At 43.4% G+C, this 18207-nt stretch overlaps 1 protein-coding gene across 3 annotated transcripts in view; it reads left to right on the top strand.

The window, feature by feature from the left end:
• Positions 1-18207, top strand: part of LOC124049736 (protein sidekick-1-like) — a 203391-nt gene that overhangs the window by 64989 nt on the left and 120195 nt on the right. For 2 of the 3 annotated variants that reach the window (XM_046371712.1, XM_046371721.1), the window contains 3 exons: positions 9887-10043; positions 12958-13064; positions 13928-14075. In XM_046371712.1, coding sequence (XP_046227668.1) covers positions 9887-10043; positions 12958-13064; positions 13928-14075 — 412 coding nt within the window. Of the gene's footprint in view, positions 1-4975; positions 5117-9886; positions 10044-12957; positions 13065-13927; positions 14076-18207 lie in introns of those variants that run through there. The other variant, XM_046371731.1, reaches the window with a different exon arrangement.

Raw genomic sequence — 18207 nt, 5'->3', positions numbered from 1 at the left:
AAAAGAAGTCGCGCTCTAATCATGTTTTAGTCCAGTGATTCAGTAACTCATATAGGTAAACACAGATGCAGTGTCTTTCTGGATCTACCCTGACATGCACACAGGTTATGCAGAGTTCGAATGAGTTGTCTTGTCTCTTTGCATTATGTGCCAATGACTGTTCTCTTGTCTGTACGCGCATGGACACTTTTGTAATCTTGTTTTTCTTTTCCTCTTGAGCCCAGGCAACGAATCTGTTCTCTTAACCCCTGAAAGATTCACATTCCCACTGGAGTTTACTTGTGCAGGTTTGTGTGGCTTCGTCTGAGCTTTGTAGTGAAGTTTGGTGCAGTTTTCTGCTGGTATCCGGTGAAAAACTGCAGGTAGCTTGAGACCTGTGGTATTCCTGCTGTTAAAGGAACTTCGGTCATGAAGACTAAGAGAAAGTAATGACTGACTCGCCCACCACCCCGCTTGTTAAACTGGGACAACTACTGCTACTAATGACTTTTTGGTGAAAATGAGAAAAGTGTACCTGCAAACAGGCGCAACTCAAGTTTGTCTCAAAGAGTATTTTGACGGCAAGATAATTAAAGTTATTTTGAACAGCCATCCCTTTAAACCCCCCTCGCAAGCATCTCTTAAATTTTCACCCAAAAGAAATCTAAAAATATCCACGGCATCAAGCTCACGACACACTGAGAAATCGAAAAGCTAAACAGTGAATTATTCTGCCAACAATGAGCACGTGTGCCTCAAACACATCTTTGTCTGTGCATTTTTAGTCATTATCAGCTGTCTTGTTTGCTGTTACTGGAAACATCTGTGCTGGCATAGGTATGTGTTTGACCTTCTGTGTGCATCTCTATTTGTGTGTAAACTCCATGTACATGGAAGCAACTAAATAGTGAGAAAAGAAAGTCATATTGTATCTCGGCAAGGACGTTTGTCAGTGTTACTGAATTAATTTGAGTCTGTAAGAGGAACGCACACTAAGACAGAGTCTGCCCTTCAAATGGTGTGTCACTGAGCTGCCCTTGTCTGAGGAGGGAGGGAGGGAGAGAGAATTGAGGGAGACAAGCAAGATGAGGTGTGTGTTGCAGTTGGTGGCAGATGTTGTCACTGTGGAAAGGAGGAAGCAGAGGAAGTAAACATCCACATTTGCGCACGCATACATGCATCCACGGAGCATATGGACTCGTGCACAGTCAGGCATATGCTCACGCCAGCACACACACAAACCCTGAAATGCCTCCCATGTACTCTGCGACAACAAATTAGTTAAAATGTGTGAAGAAAAGAGCAGGGGGGCAAAGGCAGTTAGCAGGTAGGAGAAGTAAAAACTGAAGCTGAGAAGTTTCTCGCACCCACACAGGTAACACGTAAATGGCACTGCCAGAGGACTTAACATTCACTCCTTTTGAATTGGGAGCCTTGCTTCAGTCCAGCTTAGAATCAATGCTGCAGGATAGAGATGAAAAGAGGATAGAGGTGAACACAGGGCGAGGATGGTGGAGACTGATGAAGGCCGATTCGATAAAAAAGACGGGAAAGGCGGATGAAACAGGGAAGATTGCGGGACACAGTTCAGAGTGGAAGGCAGGGATGGACACTGGAGACGTGCTCCTGGTTCTTGCCTGAATTTTTCTGGGCACCGGTACAAATGAGCCGAGCATAAATTACTCAGCACCAGTACTGACGTCAGTTTTTCCCCCGAGGGGTTGATTCCACAGTCTTCAGATATATTTCCTCTGTGGGGGTGACGTCAGGCATTTGGAGCCTTAACGCCTTTCCAGGTGTAAAGATATGCTTTGTTGTTTCACTCTTTTTACTAGAGTGTTGGAAAAAAGTTCAAAATTAGACATTAGTCGTGCGTATGTGGAACGATCATGTTCATCTTGGTAGTCTATTTTAATCTCTTCTATTCTTTTTCATGAGAGTCACATGAACTGAACTGAAAACTGCCTGGTTGTCAGGAAGCATTGCAAGTAGCCGATAGCCTAAAATATTTAGACTACCTGTTCAAAATGCCCCAAAGGTGAGACTCCTTCTGAATATCCCTCAGGTGACGTCAACCACATGTGACCTCAGTGACTCTCATGTGGGATCGTGATGTGAGTGACTTGATGAGGTTTAGATGAGGCCTATATTCTAAGTTTGATCAGTTTGATAAAAGTCTTGATTTAATTAGAACACTACAGGGGCAGGGTTATTATTAAAGAACGTTATATTTACCTTCTCTATTTGTTATTCTGTCTGTCTTGTTTTGGTTTTTTAGATCTTTTAAGCCTTTTTGTGCAGAGGGCTGGATGCCGACTGACTTGATGCGGGAAAAAGAAAAGCGGGTGTAGAACGTTGTTGTTTCGGATGCCCCTCCCCCTCCTGCTTCCTGTGCATTTCTCCTTCCTCACTCTTACTTCTCACCTTCACTTCTTCATTCAGATGACCTTCTCCCTCTTCCATGTCCTCCTCCTGTTCTCTTCCCTTTTTTACCTCTGTCTGGTCTGCCGGGCTGTTACGGCGATATCCCGGGCGCAGCGGTTTTGATCTCCGCCTTCAATAATGAATGAAAGGATATGATTCGTCAATCACTTCAAAACCGCGTAGCCCACAATGCCCAAGGTCAGGACAGTGGCAGCTGTCAGTGGGGATGATGGCTAGCACAGACAGGTGTGTGTGTTTGTGTGTGTGTGTGTGTGCAGGGTTCAGGCACATGCACCACACGTACACACACAACAGAGAGCACCTGCCCTTTGGTAAAGGACGGGGAGACAAAAAGCTAAACAGGAAACGGGAAAGAAAAGGAGCTCTGAGAAGCTCTCGTGAAGACTAATAATAAAACAGTAGGAAAGTTAAAATCGCTGTGAGAGCCAATGATGAGCTGACAGAGAGAGAGAAAGGAGGGGGTCCATACAGACTTCAGAAGACAGCACGTTACTCTCTCAGTATTCTGTATGCACACATTTGTGTGCGTGAACATGTGTGTGTGTGTGGTGAGTGAGATGCAGCCTGGAGTCACGTTGTCAGATTATCACATGTCGGCACGTCGTGTTTGTGAAGTCTCTCTGTATCAGTGTGGATCTGGGTCAAGTGTGTGTGTGTGTGTGTGTGTGTGTGAAGCCCAGTGGCTGTGATTTGACGGTAGCATAATGATCGTGTACGACAGGTTCAGGAACAAACTAGTAATGCTCCCACCCACCGTTACATGGTGGTGCGATCGACACACACACCACTCCTCTTCTGCTGTTCTTTTTCAGGTCTGTCCGCCGACTGACTGACTGATGGATAAAGTTTGTTTTCCACCTGTTTTTAATGAGGGGATGTAAAATACTCAGGAAGCGGTGGGGGTGGGGGGAGTCTGGGGGATAAAACGAAGGAGAGTAAAACAGAGGGATAATTATTACCTGTGTGTGTGTGTGTGTGTGTGTGGCATTCAAAAGTATCGAGTGTGTTTTCACAGTCGCTTGTGTACACAACTTTCTTCTGAGAGAGGGGAGGCTCAGCCGACTCAGCGGGAGGTATTTCTTTCACTCCCTCCTTACTCTCCCATTCACCTCCTCTCTCCTCTCCTGTCCGTGTGTGTGCTCGTCAGGAGATAGGAGCTGACAGTTGTTTGTGTGTGTTTGTGTGCATTTTAGCGAGTGTGTGTTTCCTGGCAGATGTGCCCTGCAGTGTGGCCCACCTCTTAAATGTCACTGATCACAGTCTCTTCCACCTGATTACCCCCAAACCTCCGTTTGGATCTCCATCTACCCCACCCCACACCCCCGACATCATCCCTCCATCTCTCACTCCTCTGTGCTGCCATTCTGCCCCACTTATTACCTCCTTTACCTCCTCCATCCACACCTGCACTCCATTGACCCCATGCGTTCACCACATAACTCCCAAAGACATGCAAGTTGGAGAGACAAAACACGCACACACTCATACCAGCATTGACATAATGTGATATTTTCTGGGTTGTTTCATATCAGATCTCTTGTTCAACATATTAACTGACATCTTAACTAGATTTCTGGTACACATAGGAATACACATGGCATATGCACACACAGTTGCATTGATATTATTAAATCCCCAACAAAGAAACAAATTGACATTTTAAAACAATTGCTCATTCACAGCTTTGGTTAACATCTTGCTTATGCTAATTTCCAAAGACAATACATGCTGGTCTTTCTCCAGCCAAACTGGCAAATGGCCAATGTTAATATAATTAAGTATTAATTGTGCACATTTGTTGCTTTCACCTTTCTGTGCCTACTGTACCTGCATTGAGCACAACAGAATGTTAATGTGAGTCCAGCCTGAAAAGGCTAGCCTATTTCCAGAATGTGTTTCTCCCAGACAATCTTTCGTGGTTGAGGTTGTTGAAGAATGTGCTCCTCCCGATACATGATGCATACTACTGTCTTTGACGCAAAGAAGCAAGCACGCTCACAAGCAGAGCCAAGACTTTAAACTATTCAAGTCTTGACTGTTGCATGTTCTCGTGTGCGTTAGATTTTGTGTGTGTGCGTCCGTGTGTATGCATGTGTGACGGTCCAGGAAACATGCCTCTCGGCCTGACATCTGCCAATCAGCACGTCAGGATCAGTCAATCATCTGTCACCCCCTTCACAGACAGCTGTCACTCAAGGCTGGTGGAAAGCGTGATTGGAGCAGGCGAGGAAGGGGCTTGGAGGAGGGAGCTTTGATTGGCTTTCCATGCAGGAAGAGAGGTTGGGGGGGGGGTGTTATCCGGTCTTCACTGAGAGATCCTTTGTTCTTGTGTGGAGACTGACATTCAGTAGTCAATTAAAGCAGCTGCCAACTTGAAAAGCCATGTGTTAAACTCCTGATCAAAGTTGTACACTCCTGTCTGCCACACCTATCATTCTGCTCCATCTGACAGTGGATGTTGCAGAGGAAACATTTTGTTCTCTCATGCAGACTTTCATGTTTGTTTGGGGGGGCGGTAGTGCTTCTAGCCCAGAGTAGTTCAGCTCCCCATGGACTCACTATCTTCCGGTTTAGTTGTGGCTTGTTGGAATCAGTCGGCCAGCTGTGGACTAAAGGGTTAACGTCAGAGCCGCTTCTGTTTTATCATCATCAAAGGCAGCAGGTGTCTGGTGCTTAACTGTCATCTTCTCTGGTCAGTAGATTCCTTCTATTGTGGCTCTCAGTGTCAGCGTGTGCTGTTTGATGAGCCGATTGGTTTGCCTTTTGATCCAGTCGCTGCCCATCCTTATCATTAAGATTATTTTAAACATGTTTGACTTTTACGACTGACATTGGAACTGTTAATATTGCTTCGCATGAGAAATTATTTTTAAAAAAACTCAGTGCAGTGTGCCATGAGGGAGAATTATATTATAATCCATTTCATCAGCTTTCAGGTCAGAGTCACAGCTCACCTGTTATTCACCTCACTCACCTACAGCTCTCTCTGTAGAGTTATCTTTCTCGGTGACCGCGCCTCTCAGCCTGCCGTTTAATTTTGATTTTTCATTTTTCTTTGGTGAGCAAATTGCAGCATGGATTGCAAAGACAAACTGTTACTGAAAGACGTCTGTTTGTCTGATACAGGAGAGTCTATGCTCATTTCTGAGGCTCAGGTGTATAATGAATTTACCTCGGGGTCAATAAAGTATCTATCTACCTATCTATCTATAGTTTAGGTTGCATTAAGCGTAATGTTTCCCAGCTTTATACATTAAGTATGTAACTGCATTTGTGACAACTATTTTAGGTGGGAAATTCTGACAGATTAGCAACATCAATTTCACCTGACTTATCTGAACTCTTAGATGGGGGGAAATAAGATCTCATTTCTCAGCCCCTTTGTTTCATATTGATCAATTAAAGAGACTTTTTTTTTTTTTTCTGATAGCAACAGGCCAAAAAACTCAACTCATAATTCTCCCTCTCGTCTCACACGCTGTCAGTCCAATTAAGTGTTTTTAAATGCTTCTTGAAACGAGCGCTGACAGACTTATTAGATTAAAACGGAATAGAACTCATTTGCACCCCATAATCAAATAGTCTGCTTTTACCATGTAAAAAAAAAAACAATAAACCTGCTGAGCCATGCAACTTTTATCCGCTTATTCATAGAAAAATTGCTCGTAATAAAAGAGTCTGATTTAGTTATTTTCTTCCCTGCAACCTCGTGCGTCAAATAAGGCATAGTGAAGGGTGAGTGTGTGAGTGTGTGTGTGTGTGTGTGTGTGTGAGAGAGAGAGAGAGAGAGAGAGAGAGAGAGAGATGCTATCAGTGAATCAGTATTCATAGACTATAGCCAGTTCTGCCAGTCCTGTCTCACAGTAGGGGTTCAGCTCTATGAAGATAAAGTGATTTTTCTGGAGTGAGTGACCCTAATTCTGACCCGACACACACACACGCACGCATGCACGCACACATGCACGCACGCACGCACACACACAGACACACACACATATAATTAAGCAGGCGCTGCTTGAATGAGATCCCCATTTCAACTTTTAGTTTTATTCCTGCACTCTCACTCTCCTATGTCAGTGAAAAGCTTTTACACCACAGGGTTTCTTTTGCATATCTGAATGCAAACTGGACCATCTGAGGATTTTTTTTTTGATCACCTCAGCCAAAGTGAACAAATCTCAAACTTTGAGCATATAAAATCTGCACCTTTACCTGCACTGTTTCCAGTTAGGCATCACCTTAACCTCACGTCGAGCCAGACAAAATCTCACAGCTCATCTTGAGTTTGGGATGTTTAATGCAGCACAGCGTAAGAGTAATGATCATTGCTGCTGGCACATACGTAAAGGACGACTCATCTGGGGCCTAATTTCTGCCACACAAATGCTCACATTAAAAGTGCAAAGAGACGAGAGAGAGAGAGCGAGGACAGGATCGCAGTGGTCAATCAGCCCTGGAGCAGCGACCCTGCTCCTCTTCTCCTCCTATCCTTTCATCCTCCTCTCCTCCCTCTCCACTCTATCACAGACTTCATCTCCCCAGCAAATTGAATTCCTCCCCAGAATCTGCCTAAGCAGCTTCATAAGACGGGACCGAGAGCGGGGACACGCGCACGTTGCATCAGGAAGGACAGCGTGCGCTTGCATGCACATCTGCCTCCTGACTCTCCTGTCACATTTGAAGGCCGGTCTCTCTGTTAGGCAACATTCCTCCTGAAGAGAGAAAGCCAAGACCTTGAGCTGCCACACGCTTTGACAGAGGTGGACCGAGGGGCAAGCAGAGCACCAGGAAGGAGCAGCGAAGTGGGGTGGGGGGTGGGTTCTTGATAGACAGACAGGTGGGTGGACAAGCAGTTTGTGAGACAACTTAGTAAAGGGGAAGACTGTGAGGGAGAGAGTGACCTGTTGACGTTGAGTGACAGAGAGACAGACAGCAGGGAAGAGAGGGAGACAGATGACATCAGTGCATGAAACATGCTGCTGGCTGACACTGGTTCACTCTGAAGTGGGATTCTCTGTCTCTGTTTCTACCTCCTAATGGACTTCCTTTATCAGGGGGGTTAAAGGGCTGTGAGGACTGGAGGGCGTTCAACATACAGCTGTACAATGTATGAAGTATGAAGAAAAGTGGTAGATAAGTGGTAAAGCAGCAGAAGCAAAATCCACATCTCCACATCCTTCTATTTGTACAAAGTGCATTTTCACCAGGGTTTGCATCTGAGGGTCACAGTATTCGGTAAGCTGTTAAGGCCTCATTTCTGCTGCTCTCTCTCTCTCTCTCTCTCTCTCTCTCTCTCTCACACACACACACACACAGGCACATGTAGGCACACACACACACACAGGCACACACAAGCAGGCAGCAGTGAGTTATAGTGCTGGTCAGCAGTATGACATTGGAGTCTGCATTGCCAGCCATCGTCTGTAGAAACGAAATATTCCAAATAAATCCTTATGCTCACATGCACGCTCACACTCCATTTCTCTCTCTCCCTCTCTCTCTCTCTCACACACACACACCCAGACTCCTGTATAAATCTATCTTAGAGGGAACACTTCCCTCTTGTGCATGTAGCAGGCAGCTATCAATCTAAAAGAGAGAGGGACGGGGTGAAACAGTGGAAAATAGAGAAAAGGAAGGGGAGAAAAGGGTGGCCCTGAGACATCCACTGGAAATAAAGAATAAGGAGGGAAACAGAGATGAAGTGAGAGGGCTGGAGGAAAGACAGAGCTGAGAAAGTTGAAAAGGCAGGGAGGAGAGAAGATTGAGTTGACAGGGAAAGGAGAGGGAGAAAGACAGAATAGAAAACTTGGCCTCCCTCAGAGTTATGGGCCTGTCCATATGTACTGTAGCAAGCAGATAACCCTGCCTCGTCTAACCCAGTTTGTGTGTACGTTTGTGTGTAAATAGTTGATAGGTTGAATAAATCTCATTGCCTGCAACCCTGCCCTGACCCCACCCTGCCCCTGCCTACACCCCACAAACCCAGACACTGATTTTTGTTTAGTGAACAGTAGTTACTGTGGACAGGCTCTTTAGCCCTGATGCCTGGTGGTGGTGAGCCAGGTCTGATCACCTGAGCCAGGAGTTAAAGACTGGATTGCATTGTCTTGGAGCTATTCAGTAAATGTACCTCACAAGGCAGGTGAATGATTTCAACGCCCTTGCCGTGCAACGCAGTATTGGTACTGTTAGTCGTCGTACAGTACAGTATTCTGCAATCTTGCTGACGGTCCTGCAATCCACTGTGTGTTCTGTAAGTGATATAGGGAAGCAGTCGATGAGGTGTATCAGCTGTTCCTAACCTGCCACAAGCTTCAGTGGGTGTGACTGACTGACTGACTGATGATTCCACACCCCTGGAAAATAGGATGTCCAAACTTGTTACACAATTGGGTTGAGAGTATCTACAAGCTTGTTTGACCTTTGTCTTCTTGAAAAGTCCAAAGAGCAACATGCACTGGCATTTGGTACAATACAGTCGATTGCAGTAATATAGCAGGTACTCTGTGCTGACAGAAGAAGTAGTCAGGTTACAGAGTGCTGTTCCAGAGAGTACGTGTGATAGAAATGCTGCTTTTCTGAACCATTGATGCGCATCAAAGCGGAGAAATAGGACATGGTGACGCGGTAATGCATGTCGCCATGCACATGCTGCTGGTGTGTGGACAATAGAGTGTTTTGTCATGCATTGCAAACCATATGTGTGTTACCTCTGAGGGTACGTCTTTATTGACAGGTATCATATGAAAGTAATGTCATAATTTATGCTGGGTTTTTTTAACGTAGGGATACATTTTATATCTGGGGCTGAGAATGGGAAATCTATATTATTTATTAATTTATGTAACTGACTATCAGCTGATAATAAAACTATAGCATGCAAATGGAGATGAAAATGCAAAGCCAAATAGCCTTGATAGACATCACTAATGCAGTGGGGGATCTACAGTGAACACACACACACACACACACACCCTGTTCATTACCAGGCACTCATTACTAATGATGGTAAAAATGAGAGAGTGAGAGAGGTGAGAAGGTCAAGAGTTCTGCCTGCAGGAGTAGCGATGAGGCACATATAACTCAGCACAGTAGCACATGCAGTAACATTTCTTTTGTTGTTGTTTTTTTGTTGTTGTTGGTTTGACACCAGATATCTTCTGATAGATATCTGAAATTTGTTTTCATATCTGCTGTGGCATTTGCTAAATGGCACCTGCCAGCAGTCTTATTCCATTCTGAAACGGTATACAATAAAATCAAGGTACATTGGTGTGTCAGTGTTTTGTGACACACAGTCTTTGTGATAAGGACAAAACATGAATGAAAGTCTTTTCTTTTTTTAATGTCATTTTCTGCTGGTAAAATTCGCTGTGTTGTTCACATACGATAGACTTTTTTTTTTTTCAAATAAGAAATAAATCTTTTTCTTTTTTCTTTGTCTCTGCCTGTCTGTCAGAGGTGGCTCCCTACCTGCGAGGGGGTGGACTGCGGCAGCAGGTGGTGTTGGAAGGAAACAGACTGGTGCTGACCTGCCTGGCTGGAGGCAGCTGGCCTCTGCAGTACCGTTGGACTCTCAACAACAGCAACATCACCGACTGGACGCCGCAGTACAGGTCAGTTGTCACAGACTGGTTATAGATCTGTCTGTCAGTTTATATGTCTGTCTGATATCCTCTCTTTTATCCCCGTTTACATCCTTCCTTCTGAGGATCGTTGTGTTCAGTCATGGCTGTGACATGGCATAACAGCTGCCCGTAAGTGATGGAGTGTGTTTAGAGAAGGTCAGAACGTTTAGGCAGTGGAGCCAAAGTGAGATTAATAATTAAATTAGCACCATAAATATGTATGTTGTCTGGGGAAAGAGAACCAGAGGAGAACCAATCAATAAGTCTGACTTTCTCTCTCTGCTGTCCTCTCTATACCTCTTCCTGGCTTCCTCTAGCCCTCTGTCCCTGTGTCTGCTGGTTGGTAAGAGCTCAGCAATCCCTCTTGGCAAAACTGCAGCTGTGAAACAAAATTGTTTCTCACATCATTCACGAATAGAGGGAATCTTGGGAGCTCATACACACAGAGGGAGGGAGAGGTTGAGCCAGCATTTTGTAGGCAGTCGTTCTTTGCGCCAGGAGGCGTTGGGTAGCTCTGGACTGCTTTCAGCGTTCTGGGTAGTTTAGTTTGGTGAGGCCAGGGCAATGCTGAATTGGCAGGGGGACTCTGTGAGTGTGTATGTGTGACCATCTGGAATTGTGGGCCTTTGTTTAATGTTAATTGAATGTGGGCACATTGACGATTCGAAGGGTTAGTGTGAATCGAATGCATGTCTGTGTGAGACGGAGTGGTCAAACCTTAAGCATGTTGTAAAGGAATGCGGATGAAGGCACGACATAAATGCACTTTCACGCATTCAAAACAATTCTACGGATTCTTTCAGTGCCTTCTCTTTACAACATAGTTTGAGTTATTTTATGTGTCTCTCATGTCGTTTAATATACTGGACACTGAACAGTTCAGAGGAGTACCGCTGCGAGTGAAAATTATTTACACTTAATAGAAACTTCAGTTAGATTTTTCTGTCAATCTGTCACATTTTACACACAGTGAGTCGTAATCAAGTCATCACTGAAGAAGCTAGACTTACAAAGAAGCAGCGTTTGCTTTCATTTGGTGATAAGGCGACTGTATAGTCTTTAAAAGTGTGTAACTCTTTCTGTGCCAGCCCTTGTGTTCTTTAAATGCTGCCCGATTGTGCTGGTAAAATATACAGTAACCCACAGCGCCTGCTTTCTTCCTGAGCAGAAACACCAAACACTGGTGGAAATGAAGAGAACGCGTCCCGTTTGTCCGGAAAAAGGCGACGACTGATTATTTCATTACGTTACGCATTTAAAAAACTTGTAGGTTGAACGATGTGCTCCTCAGTATTCACACTCGGTTCGTGCTTAAGCTGTCTTTCCGTAAACCCAAATTGAAATCGTTCTTGTCTCGAATCACACAGGGAATTACACACTCAGGCCTGAGACTGTGTCAGAGAAATTTACTGAGAAATTATTGTACTGATTGGGACCTGTCAGCGTTATACTTTGTGTTTAGCTTGAAATATGAAGGAAAACTGGCTGGAAATTCAGAAATCTACAGTGACAGCCCCACCGCACACGCCTATTAGAACAACGTAATGGAACACAGACCGAGACAGAGATGCAGTGTGAGGAAGTGTCCAATATTAAAATCTGTTTCAGGATGAGAGCTGCTGTGTAATGTGTCATTCCTGATCCAAATGGAATTGCGTGTGTGAGTCTTTGATGTACGCATGTGTGTATTAGTGTGTGTGGGTTTGTGTGTGTTGGCAGCATACACTAACAGCCTGGGAGTTAAATACTTGGCTGTCCTGGTATTCATAATGAGCCCCAAAGCGATGTCCAGTTTTTACAGTGTCTATCCAGTTTGTGTGTATAAAGGGTGTGTGTGTGTGTGTGTGTGTATGCATTTGTGTGTTTGTCCAGCATGGCACCAGCCTAGATCCTATGCCAAGCTTCCCATTAGTGAAGCACAGTCCATTAAAACCCCATTAACAAACCATCACCCATCTCACAGAGAAAGAAAAAGAAAACATGCGCAGAGTCAAAAGCATTCTCATGCACACACACACACACACACACACACACACACACACACACACACACACACACACACGCACACACTGTTCATATACAGCACTCCAACCTCCCTTCTGGTATTGGGGAACTTTGACAACCCTAGTTCAAATCCATTCCCAGATGAAGGCCATTTAGAGAGTGCAAAGACAAACAGACGTTCACCTTCTCTGCCTTCTGTCTCGTTGGTCTTTCTCTTTATTTTTTGTTTTTATGACTCATATTTCCCTGTACTTAGTTCAGTCAGCACAACAACATTCAATGTGGGCTTAACTGTGGGTCTCCTTCAAGTGTGTTCTCACTCAAACTCAACCAACCACCAAAACTCCATGTACTTACACTCCATTTTGACATGCTATCGTACAAACTGCGTGCAAAACGTTCAAAACACAAACGTGGCACAAAACGCAAATAAGAAGAAGAAAAATAAAAATGTTTCTTATGATGCTTTTTTTCACTCCTCTGTCTGTGCAGTCACGGCAGGCAAATCCCACTGAAGCCTACTGCAGCTCTCCTGATTCTGTGACACATGTTGTAAGACAGCATTAAAGAAGTGCCCTTCTTCTTCTTCTTCTTATTGTAATGCAGTCTTGGTTAATGAACAATTAAATAAAACATACTTCAAAGACAATAGTGTTACAGAATGCTTCCTGCTGATAGTGACTTTTATGGTGGTTATACAGTGAGTTACAAAGTGCTGTCAAAGTGTTGTGCTTGCATTAGTCATTTTTAATGTGAGACTCACTGTTGTGCTGAGCTGCAGGTCGGGGAAGGGAGACGTGTGAGGAGATTTGCTCCCACCTGTATTAGTGTTTCTTGACAGGTCAGACATAAAACACACAGTAATCACCATGCTCTCTATGCGTCCGTCTGTCTTTAGGCTGTCTGTCCCGTCTCTGAAGAGGACTGATGCTGGCCTGTATCAGTGTATCGTGAGGAACAGGATGGGAGCACTCATACACAGGAGAACAGAGGTGCAGGTGGCCTGTAAGTACACAAGCGTTCACACCGTTGTAATAACACCAGCGCAGGAGTTTTTTAATGACAGTGTTGTTTGTGTGGAAACCTCAAATATATGAGCAGCAACACAACAAGCGGCTCCTCTCTTAAATCACAGCTGAAATGACAACTACTCATCTCGTTCTCCCAGTGAAAAACTTTGGCAAAGTAAATTTATTTTTAATATTTTATTACTACGAAAAGAAATGAATGGGAGATCATCCCTTGTGTGCAGTTTCTGAACATGCAATTTTTTTCTAATGTAAATCTTAACGTAATATGTGCTGCACATTTAAATGCTAATATACTGAGCATACACTGAACACTAAATGAAAATATGAGTAAATATTTTAAGATTAATGACTGACATTAACCCGGTCACAACAACATTTAAAAGTGGGAAAATAACTAACTGAGCCATTGCAGTTGAAGGATTTGCTACATCAGTGGTTGGAGGACTCAGAAGGGTCCTTCAAGGGCTTCCAGGAGGTTCTCAGCAAAACGGGGACTAACTTATTGTCACTTAAGTTCCATCCATAAGTGACGCACAGAATGACAGACTGTGTGACTCATCAGATGGGGGACCCTGGGACAAGATCTTCTGTCTATCAGATGGTGGTCTGTGGTCTAATCTGTGTCAGTTTAGGGGTCCTTGACGTGAATAAGTTGCAGAAACACTGCATTATATCACCAAGCTCCTATAGCCACGTTATTTGAAGACACATGGATGAATTTCACTGCTTTCTGGTCAGCCCTAGCGATTTTAATTGCTTGCATTAATATGTTTTTTCTGGCTAAATTCAGTTTGATAAAATGATATTGTAGCTGTTCATACTGATTTCCTTTTCCAGTTCTGGGAAACTTCTCTGCTGAGGAACAGAGGAAGACGGTGGCTCAGGGCCGAGCAGCCATCATCAGCCAGCCTCCCCTCGCTTCTTTCCCGCGACCCCTTGTCACGTGGTACAAAGATGGACACAAGATAATCCCCAGCAGCCGAATGTAGGTGTCTCTTTCATTCGCTGTCCCTCTCTGCTCTTCACACTGGTGCAAAATGTGTGTGTGTGTGTGTGTGTGACAAAATACCGCTTGAAATAAAATTTTAATTTTACAGTTCTTATCCCTCAGTGGTATATTAATTAAGGTTCTTTTGAAGCATTAAAGTTCTTTTTAATCCTTGCACACCAATTGTTATGAATAATAGGCCATTTAGATAACTGACCCTTTTCATTAGACATCTGTACAATAGAACTTGGACATTATCAAGAGAAGATGAAATGGATTTTTCAGTGAGTCCAATCTTTTTCACGTGTCTAATCTACAAGGTTATTAAGTAATTTTAGGTGCGCGGGACATGTTCTTTTATATTAATTGTGCAGCAGAGATATGAGGGTCTCCGAGTATGTTGTGCAAGCTGTATTTCACACTCTTTTGTTTAATGCTTTTCTCTTCTTGCTTTTGAAATGCCTGCAATTTGCATATTACTGCGTAGCTGCTGCAGTTATCCTGTCGGTGCCGTTACTTTGAAAAACGTTTGCACAGTGTATTAATGATGCAATTACTCAGACAGAGCAGGGAAGTTTGTTGTGAAAGGTTTTTCGCAAGAATGTGCTATAGATTGAGGCTGTGTCGTAGCTTATTTTAGAATATGTACCTGTTTGAATCTACTCATTGGTGAAAGCGGGTGTTGAGATACGCCGTCACTGATTTTGTTAGGCCGCTCACACACGCACTCACATAACAGACTTGCCATTAAGAACACTAACTGCTCCCTGGTGTGGTATTGAGTGAAATTACCAGTGGACTTGCTGTACACGCAAATGACCAGACAGCAACTTTCTCACTCCTTTAATGACAGTCACCAACTCAAAAGTGCTTTTGAGGAAGCTTTGTGGAGTCAGGTTACATAAGCAGTTTTATTATTATTATTTTTGTTGCCATTTCACATCAAGTTTGACTTTGCTTTTTAATTTGAGTGGACATGGGAAAATGGCTCTCCTGCTAAATGTGGCTTCTTTGAGTGTGGCTTAATGACAGTGGATTGCAATTACTTTGCTGCTCAAGACTCTCCCTGCAAGTCTTTACTGTCACAGCATCACCGCCACCCTCTCACTCCTGTCACACAGCACAAATAAGAGTACCGCATCCGCTTCCACCACTGGTGATTAAAAACAAACTATTAATTAATAAAATAAACGTGCATATTACTACAAATGTCCACCTGTTTATGAAGTAGTTCGCTGACCAGTTGTCCTTAACAAAGTAGCGCTGATAGCAGGACATTCAGAGCATGTGCAGAAACACTTTTTTCCTCACAAACCACAGCCATTTTAGCAGCATTCTCAAGTGGTGCTGCAGCCACTAATAAGTCCAGATGCAAGTCCAGCTTCACAGAGCTGCTGTGGAGGCTGACTCGAGGTGTGATAAAAAAAGAAATGGTTCATAAGATGTGCTTTCCAACCACACAGGAAGGGAAATATAGTAACAGAAGCCACACTTGGGGAATGGCCAGCTGTCATTGAAGAGAGCGAGACACCATAATCATTTAAATATGATAATGGTAATGCTTAGATGGTGTTTGACCATGTGGCAGGCACTTCTGTTGGCCTCTTGCATCTTGTTTTATTGCTGACACGGACCTGTGGCTCATGGTTATTCATATAAATCATGATATGTTATCATCGTATGCACTAGATAGACGAAAGTATTGGAACACACCTCTTGGTTACTGAATTCAAGTGTGATATGGGCCTGTCTTTCAGGGTTTGGACTCAGCCCCTGACTCCCCAGTGAAGGGAAATCTTAATGCTTCAGCATACCAAGACATTTTGGACAATGCTATGCTTCCAACTTTGTAGCAACAGTTTGTTGAAGGCCCTTTTCTATTCCAGCATGACTGTGCCCCAGTGCACAAAGCAAAGCTCCATAAAGACATGGTTGGATGAGTTTGGTGTGGAAGAACTTGACTGGCCCACACAGAGTCCTGACCTCAACCCCATCCAACACCTTTGGGATGAACTGGAATGGAGATTGCGAACCAGGCCTTTTGGTCCAACATCAGTGTCTGACCTCACAATACTGCATGATTCTCAGAAACACTCAAAAATTTTGTGGAAAGCCTTCCCAGAAGAGTGGAAGCTGTCATAGTTACAAATGAGGAAACAGCTACTCTCTACTCTGTTCCAAAGCTTTTGTCTATATAGTGTATATTATTAATCTACTCTAAATTCTGTTGGACAGGAATGGAAAGCCTACCATATTGATATGAGCTCAGATAACAAATTACCACAAATCTGTGTTGTCCAGGACCACTTCCTTCTAAGTATGAAGCACAAGGAAAGTAGCAGCATAGTTAGGTTTGGCTGTTCAGATCCCTTCTGCCAGATGTCCATCCAGAAGGAAGTGGCTGCAGAGCTTTTGCAGCAGTGGGTTAGCAGAGCATTTGAAACACAATATGATTTGACACTGAGCATCTGGCTGTCATTGTCTGGCAGGTGTAATCACCTGAACAGTCAGCTGAGAGGTTGGGCCTCTTGATCACAACACAGATTAAGCTGTGGTCCAGTGTTGGAGCCAGAATATGTAGCCAATGTTGTGATATTGGCTTTGTTTCTTTTTGTCCTTTATCTTGATTCACTTGAGAAAAAACTGATAAACATCCTGTCTATAAAATTGCAGTCAGTGCATTTTATTATCAAGATAACCCATTAAACTCAGAGTTTTCCTCAGTTATTTACTGCAGACACAGTTAGTTTCTTCTGAATACCTGAACACCTCCAATAAAGTCCTAAGAAATTAATACATTTTTATGAAATACAACTTTGTTGACATCCTGGGAATAAAATAACAGAGCTGCTGTTTCATGCCGCCAAGGCCTTACACTTAATGTCACAGGCGTTTTATTTGGACCATATACCAATTTTATGCAGAGAGAGGGAGTCACGTCTCTTCAGTAATTTGGTATAAATCATTTTCCCATCTCAATTAACGCCATCAGATGTTCAGAACAAACTCAGGCAGATAGATTCAGCAGTCACTTTTTCATGTTTCTTCATGTACTCAGCCGTACATCAGATCAGAAAATTTCACTCAAATTGACAATGGTCTCATTGAAACCTTAACAGTTAAACACAAGTTGAGCACTTTCGGTAGCCATAATACACGGTAGCTAACATTAATCTTTCTGATAGTCAGGGTCCTCGCTAGCTTGGAGGGTTGGAACTGTCTCAAAGTGTAATTAACAAATATTAAACTTCAAACTTCCTCCCAGCATTTCCAAGCGGTGTCATGATTGTTGTTAGAAAGACAGATCGCTTTCTGTTTTTCCTCACTTTCCGAGCAGCAACTACCAACAACAGAGGACATCAGGAGAAAAAGTTTATTCATTCATTTAGTGCATAATGGATGGACATGATGGCAGACTGAAGTGGTGCCAGCCTGTCAGTCTGACTGCATCACTACTCAGTCTTCATTTTCCAGGGAGATTTCATACCCTGTGGCACAAAGATTTGCATTACAAGGTTTATAGGGAACCAATCTGAATCCACCCGTGTCATTATCCTATAGTCACTTTGTTGTGTAACAGACATTTTCTGCATAGTGTCTTATCTTGTAAAAAATTGTGCATTGCAAGTTTAATTAATCCTTAATTAGTCCTTGACTGTACAGCTGTTCTAACTTCTATTTTACGTCTGAATATATACATTTTCATTTCCGTGTTCAGAGCGGTTAAAAGACAAAACCAAGTACTGTAAATGTAAAAATTCCAATATAATATAATGGATGAGATGGAAAACCATCTTATACTGTATTATTTTGGGTAATGGCGATGTAGGACACATGAGTAAAAGACAAACTGGTGAGTGTCTTAGAAACCCTTTCTCTGCATTTCTGATCAGATATGACTCCTTTATTTCTGTTGCGAGGCAGGTACACACTGGAGAACAGTGATGTTGTTAGTGAAGCCCACCAGCTCATCTCCAAGTATTAATATAATCTGGATAAAAACTTGAGATGAAGTATTCTGATTTGCTTGCACCCTGCACACATGCTGCGTTGAAGATTCATGCATAACACTTCCTTTGAACCCTCATAGAAAAGACTAATTTGCACCTTTCTTCACAGTTCCCCCCTT

Source organism: Scatophagus argus, chromosome 2 (genome assembly GCF_020382885.2).
Source record: "Scatophagus argus isolate fScaArg1 chromosome 2, fScaArg1.pri, whole genome shotgun sequence".
In the NCBI taxonomy this organism is placed as follows: Eukaryota; Metazoa; Chordata; class Actinopteri; family Scatophagidae; genus Scatophagus; species Scatophagus argus.
This window is presented reverse-complemented; position numbering and strand designations above follow the sequence as displayed.